The sequence below is a fragment of the Urocampus carinirostris genome, chromosome 19 (assembly GCF_059441175.1).
Source record: "Urocampus carinirostris isolate Australia breed hairy pipefish chromosome 19, RoL_Ucar_1.0, whole genome shotgun sequence".
Taxonomy (NCBI): domain Eukaryota; kingdom Metazoa; phylum Chordata; class Actinopteri; order Syngnathiformes; family Syngnathidae; genus Urocampus; species Urocampus carinirostris.
The window spans coordinates 20,805,068-20,826,090 of record NC_142367.1 but is presented as its reverse complement, the minus strand read 5'-3'; the positions used below and the strand labels follow the sequence as shown (position 1 = coordinate 20,826,090).

General features: G+C 41.8%; 1 protein-coding gene across 2 annotated transcripts in view; it reads left to right on the top strand.

Moving 5' to 3' along the window:
* LOC148347672 (thyroid hormone receptor alpha-B) overlaps positions 1 to 21,023 on the top strand; it is a 187,744-nt gene that overhangs the window by 119,106 nt on the left and 47,615 nt on the right. For both annotated transcript variants that reach the window (XM_088323710.1, XM_088323711.1), the window contains one exon: positions 17,102 to 17,451. In XM_088323710.1, the coding sequence (XP_088179836.1) occupies positions 17,396 to 17,451 (56 nt within the window). In that variant the 5' untranslated portion in view covers positions 17,102 to 17,395. The remainder of the gene's footprint in view (positions 1 to 17,101; positions 17,452 to 21,023) is intronic.

Here is a 21,023-nt window from a genome sequence, read left to right as displayed (position 1 = left end):
AATTAACATTCCTCTCTGGCACCGTGACAAAAAGTAGTGTAACCATGCAATGGTGAATGGTCTGCATTTCTATAGCGCTTTTCAAGTCAATGAAGACCTCCCAAAGCGCTTCACTCACCCATTCACACACACTCACACACCAATGGCAGCCATGCTTATTGGGGCATTAGAGATTCAGTGTCTTGCCCAAGGACACTTCGACATATAACACGGAGGATCTCTTGATCCCAAGACGAGCGCTCTACCTCCTGAGCTATTGCCGCCCACGATAAAATCTGTCTGTCATCAATATCACCTGTGATAACAGGGTTCCTGCGGATCCTTGAAAAGTCTTAAAAGGCATTTATTTCATTATTCAAAAAAAAGGCCTTAATTGCCATTAAAATGTCTTTAATACAATTTTCAAGAGTTTAAAAAAGGTGAATATATAAGATTTATATTTGATTGAACTAAAAACATTTGGTAACTTTTCCCATTTTCTCTTTTGGTAATTTACCGCTTTACCTTCATGGTGTTGGTGATAGGAATGAGTGGAGAGGTGTTGTGAAAGGATAGTGGGATGTTGGGACGTGTTCTAAGGGATGGGCTATGATACGGCAGGTGTAAACCAGTGAAAGGTGTCGGGCCCTGCTGTTGAACAGAAGAGTGAGTGACATGGACGCTTTCTTGTGTCCAGTTTCATCTGGAGGGACGAAAGCATGACCAACTTGGGTGCTGAGGTGCTTAACTTGTTTGGGTGTTTGAGCATTTGGGTTGGCCATGGTCAATTTTTTTGTGTTTTTGCTACTTTTTCCTTTTTTTTTGTTTTTGTGGATGTGTTTGTCTTGCTGTCGGTCACCCCTCTCGAGGGATATGACCAGGTTAGATGGATGGATAGATAGATAGGTCGATAGGTCTTAAATTTGATTTGAAAAGGTATTGAAAATTATTAAAAAGTCTGGAATTTAACTTGCCTTAAGCTGTAGAGACCCTGGGTCAGTGCTCTCATCGCTGCGATCCAGGTTCAATTCCCATTGCGTCCTACGTTGGGTGATTATTGTCAGCAATATTTTCGTGTATAACGCATATCTAAACTTTGAATTCCTTTTTAGGTGAAAAAGGGGGCGTGGGGGTGGGGCAATATACACGAATTTATACAGAAAATCCAAATTCGTAGTCCTAAATCCCTAGCCTCATTTTAGCAAATGTTTATATTGACACATTTTACAATGATTAATAAATCAAATTAATCTGCTTAAATCACCAGCTCTCCTAGTTATTTCCATATATTGTTTTCAAGTCGCGAACACCTTTGATTTTTAAGATGTTCTTCTAGTTGTAAGAAGTAATTTTCAGCTCTGGTTAAACAGGAAAGCAAAGCCCTCACATATTTAAGCTCATGTTAGCGTTGTGACATTCCATACATTTCCTGAATTACGAGCTGGGTAATTCTTCTCCCCATATCTCTACCCTACCGTCGACTTTCTGGATGACTCGGAATGTTATATGAATACTCACCTCTATTTAAAAACATCACGCACACTATAACACTGTCAGCATTAATATGGCCAAAATCATGGCTGCTTTATGGGCCAAACCGGCCACACGGTTAGCGCGGCATCATCAATGCAACACGTAGCTGCACACTCAGTGTTCATAATTACAGGGACTAGTGTTGACCTAGGGTGAAGTGTACAATTGTCGCCATGGTAACAGCATAATTCTCATATTGAGCTGATCCTTTGAAAAGCTAGTTAAAGTGGATGCGTTTTCTCAATCTTTTATCTAAAGGGAAGCGTGGCAGTTTTTTACGGTTCTTGAAAACTTCTAAATGTCATTGTTGATGTTTTGTAAAACCTCCTGCAAAGTGTCAAATATTTTAATGAAGGAATGGGTTTTAATCGATCCAGTTTGCAGTTATTATACTGAAGTCACAATAGTGTGCAGAATCCTTTGAAAAGTTCTTGAGATTCAACAAAAAAAATCCTCGCACTTTGAGCTCTAACCTAGATCCACAGTCTACATTCAGTTACAGGTCTTTATGTAAAAATCATGTAGTGCAGTGTTTCTCAACTGGTCGGTTTGAACCCAAAAGTGGGTTACGGACCTTTGCTTCGGCAACATATTAAACTAGTGCTAAGAAGAAGAAAACACTCTACATTAGATGGCAATAATGCCCTGCTCAATCCTGTTCTGTCAATTGCCAGGTTTGAGAGAAACCACATCTCATTGTAATGTGATTTTGTTTGTTTTATTTCCTTTTTCTTCTCATACTAATGCTTCTGTACAATCCCACTTCAACCTGAAAAACCATGAAAAATCTGCACAATATTTATGACCCATTTAGACTGGCATGTCAAACTGAGTCCTAAAGAGGCCGCAATTCTGCCTGTTTAAGAGGTCACTATTGAGATTCAGGCCTGATTCATTAGCAAGCAGAAACCTGATTAAAAAAAATTGTTGATTTGATTCAACACTGTGCACTCAGAGAAATCCGATTGAGGTCCTAGTATGTGTTAGTACTTTCATTTTCAGATTACTCGTGCACAAATACACATTCAAGTAAAGTTAAGTGCGGAAACAACATCTCTTTGTGTAATGACGTCGCTCCATCTTGGCCCTTGTAATCGGAATACTTTTAAGGGCCATGTTTACAGGGTTATTTGTTCGTCTCTTGGCATGTAAATGATTCATTTGAAATGCTCCAGAAATGCAATATTCAATTTCCAATCAGATTATTTCCTGCACAGAGTCTGTTTAACAAAAGGAAACCTTTAAAACAGGGCCATGGTGACCCGATATTGAGACATGTGTATTATACAACTCAGAGGATGACTCTTAACATTCAACAGATATCGAAATATAAAAACACCAAAAATTAAGAGTGAAAAAATGGGACCTCTGGGGGGAAAATGTAACCTGACCGCTTTGTGGAATAGCCTCAGTGGCTAACTTTAAAATAGAAGTTTTCTTCTGAAACTTTAAACCTAAATCTTTACTCAAACTCTGCAACTGGAACACAATTTTGTATTTTTTCATGTTGAATTTCTACCTTTAAGTCCCATCTCAAATATACTTTGAACCTTTGAACCCTCAATATTTCACCCTGAACCTCAGACGTCCAAAATCCATCAGTCTTTTAACCTTTCCCATGAGTTTCAAACCGCTACTTTACCTTGATCCTTCAGTCTGAATCCTCCCTTCTTCTATGAGCATCAAGTCATCCATACCACACTAGAGCGGACGTGTTGCATGATATCGAATCGCACCTTTGAGGCTTCTGTCATGTGTGCGGCCCTGTGGAATGTGGAAAAACGGGGAAAAAAACAACCCTTCTTTTGCGTCTTCTGCTGTTTCGTATCAGTGCCCTTTTTAAGTCCCCTGCTCACTGACGGGAAAGGTCCTGATGCGTTCTGACAGAAGCGGGTCTCAGGGGCCCAACGACATTGTTGTGTTCCAGGACACGGATGTCGAATGCACATGTACAGTGCCTGTGCATTTGCGTATACATATACGGTATGTTGTGTTTATATATATATATATATATATATATATATATAAAATGTGGGTTTGGGTGTGACAAAAACAACTCTTACCCAGGACCACACGCAGGGTAAAGGGGGTTTTGATGTGTGAGGGGACTGGGGCCACAAGCTGAGGGTGCCCCAGCCTTCAGTCTCTGCCAAGAAAATCACCTTCCAGTCCGTTGCGTCCACCTTTCTGAATGCCTCCACATACTAACACCTCCCCTCCCACGCCACCTTCTCATGTTTCAGGGATTCTTCTGCACCCGCTCAGTAAAAAGATTGGGATTATAGCGTGTGTGGCTTGAGAGGGGTGCAGAGGGCCTCACCAGGCTTTACCGTACCCCTGGGATGGTGTGTTGGGGTGAAACAAGTGGTTATGCTAGTGTGTATTTGCCGTTCTTTTACAGTATTTTTTATTGCTCATTAGAGAGGTGGCTGAGATGTGGTGATGAATAGAAACACTTGAGGGGGGTACAAAGAGGGGTGACGGTGCATGTGCGTCCACCTCGTCTTGACACGTGTGTCTCAAGTCATGTGGTGCCGTACCCCTCCTGTAAAAGTATGGACCGTCACACCGGTTATGAGTCTTTAAAACCAAGTACATTTCAAAGCTAAAATGTGGAATTGCTTTTTTTGTTTACTGCATCGCATCTGTGACCTTTAACCTCCAAACGTCTCTTGAACTATTCTTTTTGATACGTAACGTAATTCAAAAAAGCATTAAGACTCATGTAAAATAAAATATCCTTTTATTTTTATACTCTATTGTCCATTTCCAACGCACTTAAAACTTGCTCACAGTGCTAGTTTATCAGCAAGATGGTGATGTCCAACAGTTTTGGCACAGACCCCTCCTTGACCGCTCATTGACAGTTTTCTTTCATCCAGCTATTACTATTTGATGACCCGCCAGCAAAAGTTAGCTGTCTTCGGAAAAAACACAGGGCAGTTGTGGACAGCATGTCAACGATAGTTTCTCAGCAAGGGATTTTGTTCCAATTTTTGTCTTGTAGTGGTGGAAGATATATTTGTATTATTTAGACTGTTTATGTTGGCCACCTCTCAGCTCCTTGTGTAAACTGTGAGCAAACACGTAACCGCACGCTGCTTAGCCTGCGAAGCGCTAACATATTCAAATGCAATATTTGTTTTGTGGATGTTAGCTCGTTGGCGAGCTTTGTAGAGGTTATCGACTGAAGAATGTTTGTGGTTGCAAATATGACCAGTCCGGCATCATTGATTGACGGGTTTTGGCCGTCATGTCTAACGGAATCAATGTTTATCACCCTTTGAGCAAAGCGAGGGTGGTGATGTTTTAGTTTGGGATGTTTATGTTTGTTAGTTTGTTGGTCTGTTTGTGTGGTTCCACCCAAAGCATAGAGTTGAAATATGACCACCGTCTTTCACAGGCAGTCGGGCTAGATGTGGAAAATCCCCCCAAAAATCTGACTCGGCACTTTTGTTTTGTTGACTCAACATTTTGACAGCAAAAAAGAGCAAGAGGATGACTGAACAGCTGTGTTTTTAATTTCCAGGTTCCAGTTTTCTCCTTTGATTCTTTGCATCCTGAGGTTAATTCATTTCCCCCCCCCCAAGCAATATATAATTGTACAATTACATATTTGTGCTGTTCATACCTCCATTTCAAGATTTTAGTCTCCATCTGGACTTACTCTTTGGGTTTTCCATTCTCATGTGCCAATGACTCTGTCAAAAAGGGAAATGCCACCTAAAAATGCTTTTGCATCTGAATGGCTGTGCGCCATTAGAGCATTTCCATTCCAGTTTTTAAGGCATACTTTATTAAGGCCGAACTATTGTGATGCTTTAATTATTGACCCTTTGCACACAAATGACCTAACCACATGACGACACCATTGACGAGCGGTAGTAAACAGTGGACGAGGCCAGTAAACCGTAGACAACTGTAACAAAATCAGCTATACTGTTCATCATCAGTGGAAATGACTGGTCAGACAATATTGTGTTGACTACGTTTTGTGTATTATTACCCAATGGTTTTGTGTATTGTTACCCAATGCAACATCTATTGCAGCCTGATCATCCTGGAACTGTGATTATCTCTTGTGTGACCCTTTCTCAGGGTTTTTCACCTTCCTCATGCTAAGGTTTTTGAGTTTTTCCCTGCCCTCATGCAGGTTTCAGATGAGGGAAAATAGTGTAATTATGGCCGTGCACTCCTTTGAGACATTTTGTAATTAAGGGCCATACATAAAAATGTGACTTGACTTAATAGTAAGTTTCTAATATTAATCTGATCACATCAAAGCGTCTTGAATAGGAAGTTGTGGCTCAGGAGGCAGTAAGAGTAAGTACTTTTGGTAAAATGTATTTTAATTTGGTCTCAAAATTGTAGTTGTGCTGCATTTAAACTTGCTTTTGATGTAAAATTCCCCAAAAGTCTTACTTAAACTGAGCAAACATCTGCTAGTGGTGCACAATTTATTGGGTAGGGAAAGCTTAAACTTTTATCTCAAGTAAAGTGTGATATCAATTTCATTTCCCCAATTGACAGATAGATATAAAAATACTGATCTGCTTCCCCTTGCTGGTACGGAATAATATTACAGTTACAGCCTGCTGGTTACTAGAAGACAACTCATCAATGTCATGCTTCTTGTGAATATTTTTGGTTTGTTAGCCTAAATAACAGCAATTCTTCTTCAATGCCTAATGAAAATAAATTGGGGTCAAAGGGAACGTTGATTATACATTAAAGAGCCCCCCCAAAGACAATATAATTTTGAATTGGACATATGTTTATTCTTCACACCAGAACAATGATTTCAATAAAATGACACAAACAAATGAAAAGGAACTAAAAGAAAAAAAATTGGGGCCCTCTGGGAGCAGGAAGAGAGGCCTGATTGGTATCCCCGCACACTCCAGTTCTTGGCAGAAGATTGGCTCGCAACAGAGGCGAAAGCATTACATGCACTTTGCCATAAGCCACTGAGCGGGACCACGAGTCATTCAGGGACACAGACCCGCCGTCAAGTTTGTTTGCATTCCTTCCCCCTAAAAATATGTATATGCATCCAAGGTTACTCTGTTGCTATAAATTGCAAAGACCGTATTTTAAAGCCACGTTTTTAACTGGCCTTGTGGGTGTGAAAACAAGTGAATCAGCTGTAGACCACAAGCAGTGAAAGTCTGCTATGAGGAGAAACTTCAATCCTAGGGTTTTACCTCCATTCTTCCAACCAGCCCCTCGCTCATGCACACCTATGGACAATTTGAACCATCCAATTAACCTGCCATGCATGTTTTTGGAATGTGGGAGGAAACTGGAGTACCCGGAGGAAACCCAGACAAACACAGAGTACGCTTGCATACTCCGCACAGGGAGGCTGGTAGATGGATTTGAACCCATGACCTGGCCCGTAGAGGTGCTAACCACTCAGCTGCCGTGGTTTTTACATGTAAAACATTGAAACTGCTTATCTAAAATAACAAGTTTAACGTCCATTTTAGCATCAGTATTACATTGTATTACTTTGCGATGCCTGCTCCGCCCCCAGTGGTAAGTGTAATCCTCCCACTGTCCCCTCCTTGAGCAAGGTACTCAATCGTAAACTGCTTTATATACGAGGCAATGACAAGAAGTCAATTGTTTAGCTCGTGACCTAGTGACGTATAAAAAAATGAATAAAGACGCTCCCCTACTTACGACCATTCGAAAAACGGTAGATGCGAACATTTTTTTCGGGATGTCAAAAAATTTTCGGACATTGCTGCCGGTTAGGTTTTGTATTATGTGAACCTTTTTTCGAGAACAGGACAATACTGTAGTGCTTCTTTCCGCCGCTACCGGCATGTGGTGGTACTGTGAGAGGTCACCCAGCATCCACCCCGAAGAAGAAATCCGCTTCCTCTTCCTAGTTCATATGTAAACATTCTATACTGTATCTCTTTGACATTTTTATTGTTTGATATCTCGTGTATCCATTCAATATGGTTGGTTTGGAGTGTAAAGAAGGGGCGAGCCGTTTCTTTTAAAATGAAAGTGGAATAAGAAACCTAGATGCGGTTGAGAAACTGGTTGGATCGCTTTTTTTCGGCCACTCTAGCACGGAGGGGGACTTTTGAAGCGCATCCTCCAAAAGTAAGTTACACTTAACTTTACTTATCTTTATGAGCATATTATTTCATGAAATGTTTTTTTTTTAGTACAAAACAATACAGGTTACTTATAGGAGCCTTACACATACTTATACAAACCTTAGACATACAAAATATAGCACTGAAGCAACTTACGAACAAATTCAACTTACGATTGTCCGGAACCCATCATATTCGTAAGTAGGGCAGTGTCTGTCGATATGATTTTAAGACAGTTAACCCCCTATATATGGCATTTAAGAATAAAACAATGGGTAGGGGCAAAGCAAAAGCAACGTTGTTACACATTTGATTGTCTGTTCCACAGTTGATCCTTGACTTGAAATGAAAGACCATTTTTTTCCACATCACTCAACATATAATTCATGAATTATGGTACTTGTTTCCTCCCTACTCAAAAAATATGTTTTGTTGCTATGGCTTGTGTGTTTATAAGTTATGCTTGTGTGTTGCTCACCTGTTCAGTATGTATACCTGCCATAAGAGCAGTAAATAAAGGTTCGGAGAAAAAAGGTGAAATCGATCATGCGTGTTGCCGATCGTAGATCCAGAATAGGTTTACATAAACAGGAATTCACCTTTGAAAGGTGTAGCTCAACCGTCTTAATCACTTAATTAGAAACCCAAATATTGGCATAATCAGTCTAAGAGCATTGTTACAAAGCCAGGATATTGCCAGATATTCCGATTTCAAAGAGATTACTGCATCCTTACAAACTCAATTATTGATATCTCACCCTCAATATTACCAAATATGTCAACGCAGTTGTGTTATAAAACAAATAACCCTTATTTGAACTCTGCTTCTGTCTTCTCAACATTATAGCAACTTATTTCTCAACTCTAGTGTGTGTGAGACTCTCTCTCAGTTGATATTAAAATGCTGACTCATAAACGGGCTGTTCTGTCAGCAGGTTAACGCTTTGAGCTGTAGAATTAGGTTTGGGAAGCAAACCACCTTGAACCAACTATCCGAGAAAATTTTGCCTGCAGCCATACATCGACGCTACGTGAACTCAAGCATGGGTTTTGAATCTATTTGACTTTGACGAAACTTCCCCCTGTAAAAAAAAGAAGTTCTAAGTCACGCCGGGAACTTTATTACTCGGATTGTTTTGACGGATTTTCCTTCTCCCCCTTGCGGCCGACCGGCTCTCTTTTGTCACATGCGACCACTCCGGGACGCCGGCCAACTGTGCGCAAAGTTAATGAGCCGCCAGGGGCCTTCAAATCCGTGAGGCGGGTCCTTGCAGGGAGCAACACAAGAAGACGAACCACTCAGAAGCAAACACGTCTGCGTTGACAGAACGCCAGGTGACCTCTTTTCTGTGCCCCGTATAGAATGTTCTACCCGGCATGCCCTCCGTGTCCTTGGCTGCCGTGGGCCTCACGTATACATGCTCCCACACACATACACTCACAGGCTGTACATGCAAACAGAACATGATACACACTGGACCCGCAGACACCGGGTAAAAGTTCACATAGTTCCGTGCATACACAACTCAAGCATACAGTGGAAAGTTTTAACTGTTAGGTGAAAAACCGGCAAATCGGAGAGATAGAGAAGTCTGTCCCAAAACCTTTTCTACATGTCACTTTGCCCGGAGTCAAACATTTGACACTCACAGCAGCTACTGTAGCCTATTAAAAACTCCCTTGACAACCATCAAGCAGCACAGGCATGAAATATTATCTTTTGGCCTTTTACTGGCGCGGGCGTGAACATCCCCACCCTACAGACACGCGTGCCCCTGGATATACACAGCCTGATGGCTCAACCACCCCTTCCCTGCCTCCACCTGAGGTGCCATCATATTTGCACCCTTGTCAACAAGCAAGGTTTTAGTGACCTGTGATTGGGATGGTCATATAAAGCAGCCCCCACCTTGGCTCATCAGATCACCTTTCTGTTATACTAATTCCAGCATACAAGCCCCTGCTGACCAGAGAAAAACCTACAGTGAAGCAGGTGAGGGTGTGGTCTGAGGGGGCAATGGAGGCACTACAGGACTGCTTTGATTGCACTGATTGGGACATGTTTAAATCGGCTGCCACTTACAACAACAAAATAAATATAGATGAGTACGCCATTTCTGTGTCAGCCTATATCAGTAAATGCGCAGAAGACGTCAGCAATACCAAAACTATATGCACCCGTGCCAATCAGAAGCCCTGGATGACTGCTGAGATACGCAAACAACTAAAAGTACGGAACCTTGTCTTTAAATCTGGTGACAAGGAGGCGCTGAGATCAGCGAGGGCTAACCTGAACCGTGCTATCAGACTAGCAAAGCGAACGTACAGTCAAAAAATCCAGGAACGTTTCCTCAATAAAACCAACACCAGGGATATGTGGAAAGGCATTCAGGCCATTACCAAATACAAGCCAACCACCGCCCCAGTGCAGGACACTAGCATGGACTTTCTGAATGACCTCAACAAATTCTTTGGAAGGTTCGAGGCACAAAACGGCACCACTGCAGCGAAAGCGGTTCCAAATCAGGACGAAAGGGCACTCCACCTGGACTCAACCGACGTGAGAAAGACCCTGAGAGGGGTCAACACAAGGAAGGCTCCAGGCCCGGACAACATTCCGGGGCGGGTACTTAGGGAGTGCGCCGATCAGCTGGCTTGTGTACTAACAGACATTTTCAACACCTCGCTAGACCAAGCCAAAGTACCATCATGCTTCAAAATTGCCAACATCATCCCTGTGCCAAAGAAACCCCAGATCTTATCATTCAATGATTACCGGCCCGTTGCACTGACTCCTATCATAATGAAGTGCTTTGAGAGACTGGTTAAAGAGCACATCACCTCCAGTCTCCCCTCCTCATTCGACCCCTTTCAGTTTGCCTACCGGACAAACCGCTCCACCAGGGATGCCATCTCCTCTGCGCTTCACCTGAGCCTGACACACCTAGAGGAGAAGAACACCCATGTGCGGATGCTGTTCCTGGACTTCAGTTCAGCATTCAACACCATCATCCCACAACATCTGGTAGACAAAATGAGACTCCTGGGTTTCAACACCCCCCTGCGGAACTGGCTGCTGGACTTCCTCAGTGACAGACCCCAATCAGTGCGGATAGGTCAGAACATCTCAGATGTCATCTACCTCAGCACGGGCTCCCCCCAAGGCTGTGTCCTGAGCCCCTTGCTGTTCACCTTGATGACACACGACTGCGTCCCTAGGTCCGCCACAAACCACATCGTGAAGTATGCTGACGACACAACAGTGGTGGGCCTCATCAGGGACGACAACGACCTGGCCTACAGAGAGGAGGTGGAGCAGTTGGTGGCCTGGTGCAGGGACAACAGCCTGGTCCTGAATGTTGACAAAACTAAAGAGATCATTGTCGACTTTAGGAAAAACCATCCCAACCATGCCCCACTTTGCATCAACAACAAGGCTGTGGAGGTTGTCAGCAGTATCAAGTTCCTAGGGGTGCACATTACAAACAAACTCACCTGGTCCGTGAACACTGCATCACTGGTTAAGAGGGCACAGCAGCGCCTGTACTTCCTGCGGAGGATGAGGAGAGCCCACCTGCCCCCACCCTCCCTCATCGCATTCTACAGGGGCACCATAGAAAGTATCCTGACCAGCTGTATCTCTGTGTGGTGTGGAGGCTGCAGCGCTACCGACTGGGGTAGTGTGAGGAGGGTAACGAGGACAGCAGAGAAAATAATCGGGACTACACTTCCCTCCATTCAGGACATTGGCCAGAAGCGCTGCCTATCCCATGCTAAAAACATTATCGGGGACCCCTCTCACCCCCATCATGGACTGTTCACTCTGCTAGCCTCTGGGAAGAGGTACTGCAGTGTGCGGTGCAGGACCACCAGGTTCCGCAGTAGTCTAGTCCCCCTGGCCATTAGACTGTTAAATGGTCAATCTAACATATAGTTAACCTAAATCTTAACGGCTGCTAATCTGACTTTTTGCACTACTGGCAGTTCTTTATAGCTTGCCACTCCTTGCACATTTGCTCTCTGCACTATTGTACTTACAGCGTTACTGTTACAGTGTTAATGTTACTGTTTACCTGACTTGTTAACCTGAATGCCCATTTTGCACATCTGGCTAGCTACTCCTCTTGCACTATCGGCACTATGGTATGGTAAAATACTATACGTAGCCATAATACAATACAACTTTTACTTATATCTGTACATTCGAGGAAACTGTGCGGGTCAGATGTATCGACATTTCGTTCTGTATACACGTGTACTAGAATGACAATAAAGTAGATCTGAATCTGAATCTGAATTAAGTCATATGGCTTGTCTTTTTTTGATTTTCCGTATTTATACGTGTAAAATGCCCACTCGTGTGTAACATGCACCTCTAGGTTTTGATTGAGAATCGTTTTAAAATTTTGTTTCACTTTTTCTTAGTTCAATCTTGGTGGTTCAATGCAACGGGAGACGAACCCGGTCGGCGGCCGGGAAAGCACCCAACCCTAATACTACCTGTAGTATAGATGACATGTGAAAAGGCAATATATTGTATATTATTATCACACTGCCTTAAGTCACAGTGCCAGAGATGAATGTTCATTTCATTGTGCATTTCACATGTTCCTATGACAAAAGTTGTTATATTATTTTATTTTAAGCATTTTTGTACATTCTACACAATAATAATAATAATAATAATTTCCTTTGTATTGTCATTCTTTGTAACAATGTACACAGAACGAAATGTCGATACACCTGACCCGTTGTAGCGAGCCGATGCAGCCGCAGCCATATTACAATTACAAGAAATGTGTCACTTAAAATGCTTAGAATAGAAGAGTAGATGACAATTATTGTCATTGTAGCATGTGAAATGCACAACTAAATAGCATTTATTTCTTGTACCATGACTAAAGATTGTGCAATAAAAACTAAAGCCTTTTTGTCTGTCATCTATATCACAAGAAGCCCTGTGGTAACCTGGGTTGATCCTATTGTCTCTAATGTTTTGCTATTGTGGTCAGTGATATTTTTCGAGGTTAAAAAAAATATGTATTTCATACATGAATAGATATGGTATAAATATTTTTTTAATAATTTACCTAACTCCAGGAATTATAAACTGATGATATGTTAAATTTGCTCCATCTACAGTGTTTCTATCATCCGTTTATTGGCCCGGCAGCCAAAAATGCTTTCCTACTCCACCATATCCCAAAGTTCGCTACATTTTTTTAAAGACAAAGAGATAATCCGAAAGGCATATATGCTGCCATCTATTAGCCATAGTCTATTTATTTTAAGCTTCAAACAAATAGTGGCAATTGAAAAGAAACCATTAACAGTAGGATTCTTGTTATTGGGCATCAACTTTCACGTGATGCGATTTCTCGTCAGCCAGTTTAATGGAGTTGCCCAAACTTGTCTTTTCAAAAAATACCCAAATAAAGATGTGAAAGTGAATGTGTAATAGTTGCAGGAACAATACCATCTATACCAGAATATCAGATTATATAATACAGTAAAGAACGCTCACCCATTCAGATTTGGATCAATGTAGTGTAATTAAAAATGACAACAGTTGTTGTTCATTTGATCCGAAACTTGGTACTCAATTGTGTGAAATTGTTCCTGGAGTGACAGGAGAACTTTCTAAATATAGCAAGGAAATGACTACGCCGGCAACACTGACTCCCCACCGTCCCTTCTCAACAGGGGTGCGCTCTGAACTACCCGGAGCTTTTCAGAATGAGAAACCATCCTGCCAAATTAAGTCCAAAGCACCCAACAAATGGCCACGTCACCGGGCTTATATTTGAAAGATGAAGGCAAAGTGCCAGATTGTGAATTGGGAGCCGCTTCTCACTGCGAGTTTTCTGGCTTGTGGCACTTCTGAAGTATTTTGAGAATGTGTGTCAGCGGGCTCGATTAAAGGTGAAGCCTGCAGTGCAGGCCCAATTAAAAAAAAACATGAGAGCGAAGCACCTGTAGCGCAAAGAGAAGCCAACGGAAATCTTAGATCAAGCACTAGCATATGACGAATTTGCGTCAGAATTACTCTGTCACCGTTCTGTATCCTAATATCGTAAACAGATGTGGACAACACATTAATCTTTATTAAATATGACGGCATGGGCTACAGCAGAGCACAGATCCACAGCACACTTTTTGAATGAAGACGAGCACAAAAACATCTGTGTCCCTCCATTCCCCTCATTGATTATCAGCCTTCATCCCAGGGTTTTTCTTTGCAACTTTCACCCATAAAGATTAGTTTTAATCTTTCTTTCACCTTCCCACATGTGAGCCTTCCTCTTTACACTTCCCCGCTTTCTCGCTTCTCTCTCAAGGCCAAATTCGTCTCCTCGACCCCAGACCGGACGGGTATCAACTGAGACTTACGGGAACTGCGGGAACTCAAGGACTCCCCGAGTCGAGGTGGAAAGAAAAAGTTCTTCCAAAACTAGGTGGATTTGTTTTTCCAGAAAAATAAGCACACTTATGCAGCTCTGCCAATGCCTGGGTTCAGTTTTGAATACACGGTTTAAAGACTTGAGTTTTTAGATCAAATATTGATTTAAATCTTCAAGCAACCCACTTTGAGATCTCCAATGCCATTTCAGATCATAGCGTCTTTCATACCGTATTGTAACCAGACACCCGCTCTGCTTTCTCTGCATTTCACTGGTGAGGATTTTTGTCCCGCACCTTCCTCGTGTCGTTAAAGCGTAGCATCTCTCTCTTTCTCTCTCTGGCTCGCTTTCTCAATCTCAGCTGGCGGGGCTTTGATCAAATCCCCCCACCCCCCATCTCTCTGTCTGCGAGTCAGCAGGACTTTGATCGTATGCTGTGCCATGCAACCAACAATAAGCAGAGAGGCGTGACAGCATACACTGGTTTACCCCCTCCGCCATCATGTGTGTTGATATCAGTCATTCCTAACCATCCTTCGCCATTCACATCTATCCCTAGCACACGCTCCTGTATCCATTAAATTAACCGACCTCACATCCAGAGCAATTTTCACCCCATCCATCTAACCATATTTGGGCCTTCCTCTCATTCTGTTTCCCACCTTTTCTGCACTACATACTCTCTTAGTCAAACAGCCATTATCCCTTCTTTCCATATGTCCAAACCATGGCTGAAACTTTTCATCAACCCTCTCAGTAAGTTCTCTCACCTCACCAGTTCTCCTTACCTCCTCATTCCTTAACCTATCTAGTCGTGTCACTCCACACATACTACGCAAAAATCTAATTTTAAAGATATTTAACCTATGACGCTCATTTACCCTCAAACCCTACGCCTCTGAGCCATACATAACTGTTGGCACCACCACGGCTTCATACAATCCTCGCTTTGCATCCATTCGCAGATCTCTACATTCAAACAATCCGTTAAGGACACCCATTGCCTTGCACCCTTCACCCACACTATTCTCCACATCTTCCTCCAAACCACCACCTGCTGCCACATATTGACTTAATATAGCAGAATCCATACCTAGTAGTCACTGCTGTTTGTCATCTTGCTACTATGATGGTATTCATCTGCATTAGACTATACAGTGCTATTGGCCAAATATTACATGACAGACCATTTAAATACAACGTTAGTGTTGGAGAAGTCAATGATAATAACAACATTTGATTAATAGTTGTTATAATTATTAATGACATACTAATGTAATATTTTTTAATTTAATGGCACTTGATAAAATAAAATAAGGGTTTTGAAAGTCCTGAAAAAGTGTTTTAAATTGGCCATTAAAAAGGTGTGTGAACCATAAATAAAATGAGAAATACGCAAGCACGCTAAAGATGCCACATTTATTTGTGGATGTATCCAAAGTACATTGCATAAACATGTAGATTTGTTACAAATGTGGAAAGTACTCAGCATGCCCGCTGTGCCCACCACGCCTGTCTTTTGGTCCATTCATCCGCGACACTACAAGAACATTAGCGCATCTATTCCTCTGCATCTTCTTTGGTTCGAGAACAAAGACGCCATGTGTCCACCGTCCTCTCGCTCTCCCGCGACGATAAGTGGCCGATTGTTGCAGCGAAAACAAACACTCGCTCTGCGCGTGGCGGCATGCCGCACCAAAGAGAGGGGTTCTAATTTGCCGCCCCATTATTGGCTGACCAGCACCGCTTGCTTCCCTTATTAAGCGCCACTCAATCTGCAACTGCCCGTTTGAGTTCATTCATCAATCTACATTGTCTTACCTTGAGCTATCTTTTTTTTTCCCCTCCTTCCTCGCATTGTGGTTCAGTTAATTCAATTTGAGTGTTTCCCAATGCTACGCTACAAGCCTGACTGTTTGATTTTATACTAAAAGTCAGAGAGTTCTTTGCACCACTAGCTATAAAATAAACATCGGGATACCGCAATCGCCTGCTAATGATTAATATTTCAGTATGTGTTATTTACAGCCGTAGAATGGTAAAAAAGCACGATTCATTAAAAAAACAATATTGATTTAAATAAGGTAAAGAAACCCGCATTCATTTTCCGAAGCTGTCATGATTGTCCACCACCAAAAAAACAACATCTGGCGAAATGCTGGGCACTACACAATATAGCAATATTTAGTGGTCAAATACTACACATTGTACCTTTAAATAAATATTGAATAAACCATTTAGGGACAATGTATTTTATGTACTAACAAAACTACTTTTTTTATTCAATGAAATGATCATTGTTACAATAATTATGTTTAAATGTTATGCTAAAAATGTTGCCCTACAGTGATCATTCTTGCTACATGGAAGGAATTTAACAACTTTTCGATACAACACAATCCAGATATGTTCATGAACCATTAATCCATGGTGTTTCTTGGGAAATTAATGCCTGTTGGCGGGTATCCCTCTCCAGGCTGATTTTTGGGGTAGGGGTGTGTTCCCCAACATGAAACAAATAGCACTGATTTTTATGGTTACCACTAGCAGGAGCCTCCTGGCCTGACTCAGATACAACACTCTCATCTTCTGGTCCCTATTGTTTTCGACAGACCTCAGCCTTGACAGGCAGCGATGTGTGGCAATATTGATACCAGATCCTAAATCACTGGGGAAAACGATATTGTTCCAAAATTTGGAGAATCGCATTGTATGATGCGCATTGCATCACTTATGGCTTTAGATTTTGTTGAAAAACAAACCTTGTGGTGATGACGTTATGTCCTTAAACTATTTTGAGATATTAAAGGCTTTTTGTCCAGGAAAGCACTTGGTGTTTTGTATATTTGTGTGTAAATGATTTATGCATTTAAATGAATACATTTTGGTTCGGTTTGGATCCCTTAAAGGGATTCCAAATTTCTAAAACATACTCTCAGTCGCCAATTATGTCATATCGAGGAAAGATTGACCCTTAGGGGGCTTTTACGAAGGTGTGACGCTACTTCGCGGATTTTCCGAGGGATCTTTGTATTCTTATTCAACATGTGAATGCATTCTCTTGTCTTTCAGATTGGATCCCTCATCCCATTCAGCCACTTTGAGGCTGACCGCCAAGCCTCTGCAACCTTGAAGGTCATTCGCCAAGGTCCAAAGTCGTTTGCACCACACGCAACGAGGGGGTCCGTTGCCCCAGGAGGCGGCCCCCACCTCCCCTTCCCCTGCCTCCCGCCTGGCACCGCAGGGCCCCGAGCCCTACCATCTTCCGGCGACCGCCCCCTCCCGAGCGTCGAATGACAAGCGTGCATCCGAGGGCGGGGCTTGCCTCAGTCTCTCGTGATTGGCTGCTGGATGGAATTGAGGTGAATGGAACACATGCCCAAGGAGCAAGAGCCTAACCCACTCGAGGGCGAAGAGAAACGGTGAGCACACCTGCATGCACATCCACATAGGGACAGGCCCATCCAGTCGGGCTGGTCCATATGCAAAGAGACGCAATGTGCGGCGATCAATTATAAGATGTGCTTTGATGTTCCTAGAGCGGCCTCTGCGTGTTTGAATTTAAATATGTGCTTCCGTGGAGACGCAAGGGTGTGGAGGGTAATATTTGAGTACCTGTAATTGCTGCCAAGGACATTGTGTTTTTATATCCAAGTTGTATGTCTCTTCCCATGAGAAAATGCAAAGTTCCCTGTTATTCATAATTTATCATAGGTGTTAGATTTCTTTCGGGTTTTTCTTTCAGTTTAAGTGACTTTGAGAAGAAGAACAACCCTTTCTTTAAATAATGAACAGCAGAGGTTTCCGACCTTTTTCATTTACAGATCACATACATAAAAAATAAAGGATACATGCGCCATTTTTATTAATGTTTTTTAATTAATAAAACATACTAAAATCAGATATAAGACCATGCCTAAGAAATCCAGTTACTGTATTTTCCTGACCATAGTGCGCACCGTGTGAAAGGGTACAGTCTTCGTAGCTGAGGTGCACCCCACGTTAGGGTGCGGGAGCCCTCTGCTTGCTGTCGCGTTACAATCAACACAGACAAGCATACAAGTGTGCGGTGCGTATGTAAAAATACAACAAAAGTAAAACTGAGATTTGTTGTGGTTTACTTAAGTATTGATTACAAAGTAGAACGCACGGATAAAACGAGATTTAAAAAAAAAAAAGCTGGTGCAAAACAGTTTGGCACACACAATTTTTACCGGTAATCCATAACATAACTATCAAAATCCTCCTTCTCTGTTTCAGAACAGCTCTGCTAAATTTCCAATAAAAGGTTTGATTTCTTTACTTTCCGAGTCACGTTCAGAGTCACTTTCCGAAAGCTAGAAACAACAGTCCCGCCCATGGCAATCAAACAAGAGATGTTTAAAAGTCACAGGAGACGCATAGAAGTCACATTTAATCTCACAAAAACATCGGATTTCACCCAAATATGTTGTAAGTCTTGACTCGGCCAAGGCTCGACGAACCTGTGACCTCCCAGTCTCAGAGGCAGGTGCCCACCCTTAGGCCACCGAACTGGTCCAGACTTTTATGTGCGCCGTATGGTTGTGAAAATACAGTAAATTGATTTGCAGGATAGAGCCCAAAGCAAAATCGAAATTTTATATTTTATTGGTGAGGACTCGGGAGAAGGAGAGGTGATTTATGATAACAAATCAAAACCTGTTTGTTGTAACAAACCCGGAGCTGCACCTCCGCGCTGTATTCAGTGCAATGCATACTTTAGCCAAAGCGCACCCTTCAGCGCCAAAGTACGCAGGGCGCCAAAGTGTAGCTTCAGGTTTACTTCAAGCCCGGTCCCTTAGATCAAGTTAATCAAACGGGTTCGAGTCAGGCTAGATTTTTGCAGGCCCGATCCTACCTCAACCTGACCTGAAACTTGTAGCTGTCAAACTCATTGATGTCCAAACATGTCGCTTCCCCATCTTGCGTCAAACACACTTTCGATATCAAGACCTCAGAGCCACCAATCGTAATGAGATGTTATGGCATCCATACTGACTTTGCCCGGTGAGATTAAGCGACATCATGCCTCTTCCTGGTTGTGGTCGACTGCGGCTGAAGTGCGGCAGGTCATGCAAGTGTAAACAAGCTTGAGGTTTTCCTTCCCGCAAGGATGTCCTGTCACAGTGAGCTAACAAGCATTGTTGCGCGTCGCTTTGACTGGGGATTGTGTGACTGATTACATCACGGCCACTTTGTGGTCCAAGGGGGCTTGAATAGCCAGTCGGGCTTTGAGTTGAGTCAAGCGCTTCAAAGTCTTGAACACAACGGTCCCTTGGTAGATATTTCTCTCTTTTGGTATGATGCAACTGCAATTATGTGTGTAATGCAGTTGTCCTCAAATTGTGGTGGCTCAATGGCTAAAGTGCAGTTTCATCTCCGCTATGCTCTCATTAGAATTGTTTTGTTTATATTTAGCATTAAATTTTTGTGCATAGTATAGTGTATACGTATGAAGTCGAGACAAAAAGCAGGCCCTCAAGTGACCCCATGAAAAAAAAGTGTTTTTTTTTTACACCATTAGACAGGCATGAAAATCTCTCACCTTTTAGAGAAACTCACTCTTTTAAAGTCACATGGGTGACTTACATGAATTTTGTAAATCCAAGGACAGAAATTATTTGAGACGCATTGAGGTAAGGGGACAATTTTGACTGGAGGGGACACCGTCCGTTTGCCATTTACTCAAAGATTCTTAGTCAGTTTTCAATATTTTGCAAATAATAAAGTAGAAGTCATGCTAATACTGTTCACCTTGCGCTTTGTTTTTTTTCATTGTGGCCCGTATTTGTTAATAAAAAAAATAACATTTTGTTTTAAAAAAGGTTTAACTGACTAAAAACAAATCATCCAGTGTGAAATTTCTCAAACAATAATATCTCATTTTAAATCAGTTTCAACTCCAACTACGCATTTTTTGATTAATTCGTTAGTGACAATCATTTCATATCTGCTTTCAGTAACTTAAACAAAACTCTTGTGTTCCTACCTATGGTTTTCCAACGATCTGATTTTTTTAATTGTCTATTTTAAAAATGACAAATTATTCAAATTAAATAAAATTATTGACGAGTTTTAATAATCCAGTATTTTGTAACACATATCAAAAAAGACAATCGACTAAGAGCAACGCTGATTGTGGTCATGAACATGTTAGTTCATTCAGTGCTACAGATGACTATATTAGGGCTTCAACAATTAATAGATAAAATTGATTCGAATAGATAATTAAAAGCATTGGCAACAGATTTCCTCATTGATTGGTTGTACAGGGATATGTTCGTATTACATGAAAAATTGTATCCAAAGAGATTTGACAGGGCATTCCAAGGTAGATGTGTAAGACCTCAATCCCTGACGTTAATCCTTTAACTGTTAAGAAGCAAATGCATGTCTGTATGATGTCACCAGTCACTAAAATATGCCAAGCCACATATCATTGGAAAGCTTTAACTCTTGGGATTCAAGATATGCTGACCATTTAAAACATACAACACGGTCAGTCTGAAACAAGATACCCGAAAACTATAAAGCTGATGTAACTCAGCACTTACGTCCCCTGGCCGTCATATTCGGTGATAGTTTGCAACCATGGCCTCTTTACATCCACGAGAGTCTAGTTAATCCAACCGTGTAAAATATTTAATCCAAAACACACGATAATGTCGAAAGATAGAGAAAAAAAAACGCAGAAAAGTATCTCTGCATCAATGGAAGCTCCTTTTTGCTCGCTCTCTGTTAAACCCCGTAATTCCAGTTTACAAATAAATAGATTAGTAAAATTACTTTCTATAGGTCCTTAGCCTCTGAAGTTTTGATTGACATCTATTTCGGCCAATTTCAGGCTTTGTCTCACGGTCCACAGCCTGCCTTGGCCTATACGGGCCTGTACTGCTAAAAAAGATGACGCATTCTTTACCTCCGTATAACTTTAGCCAATAGTGACCCATTTAAATAATGACTGACACATTGG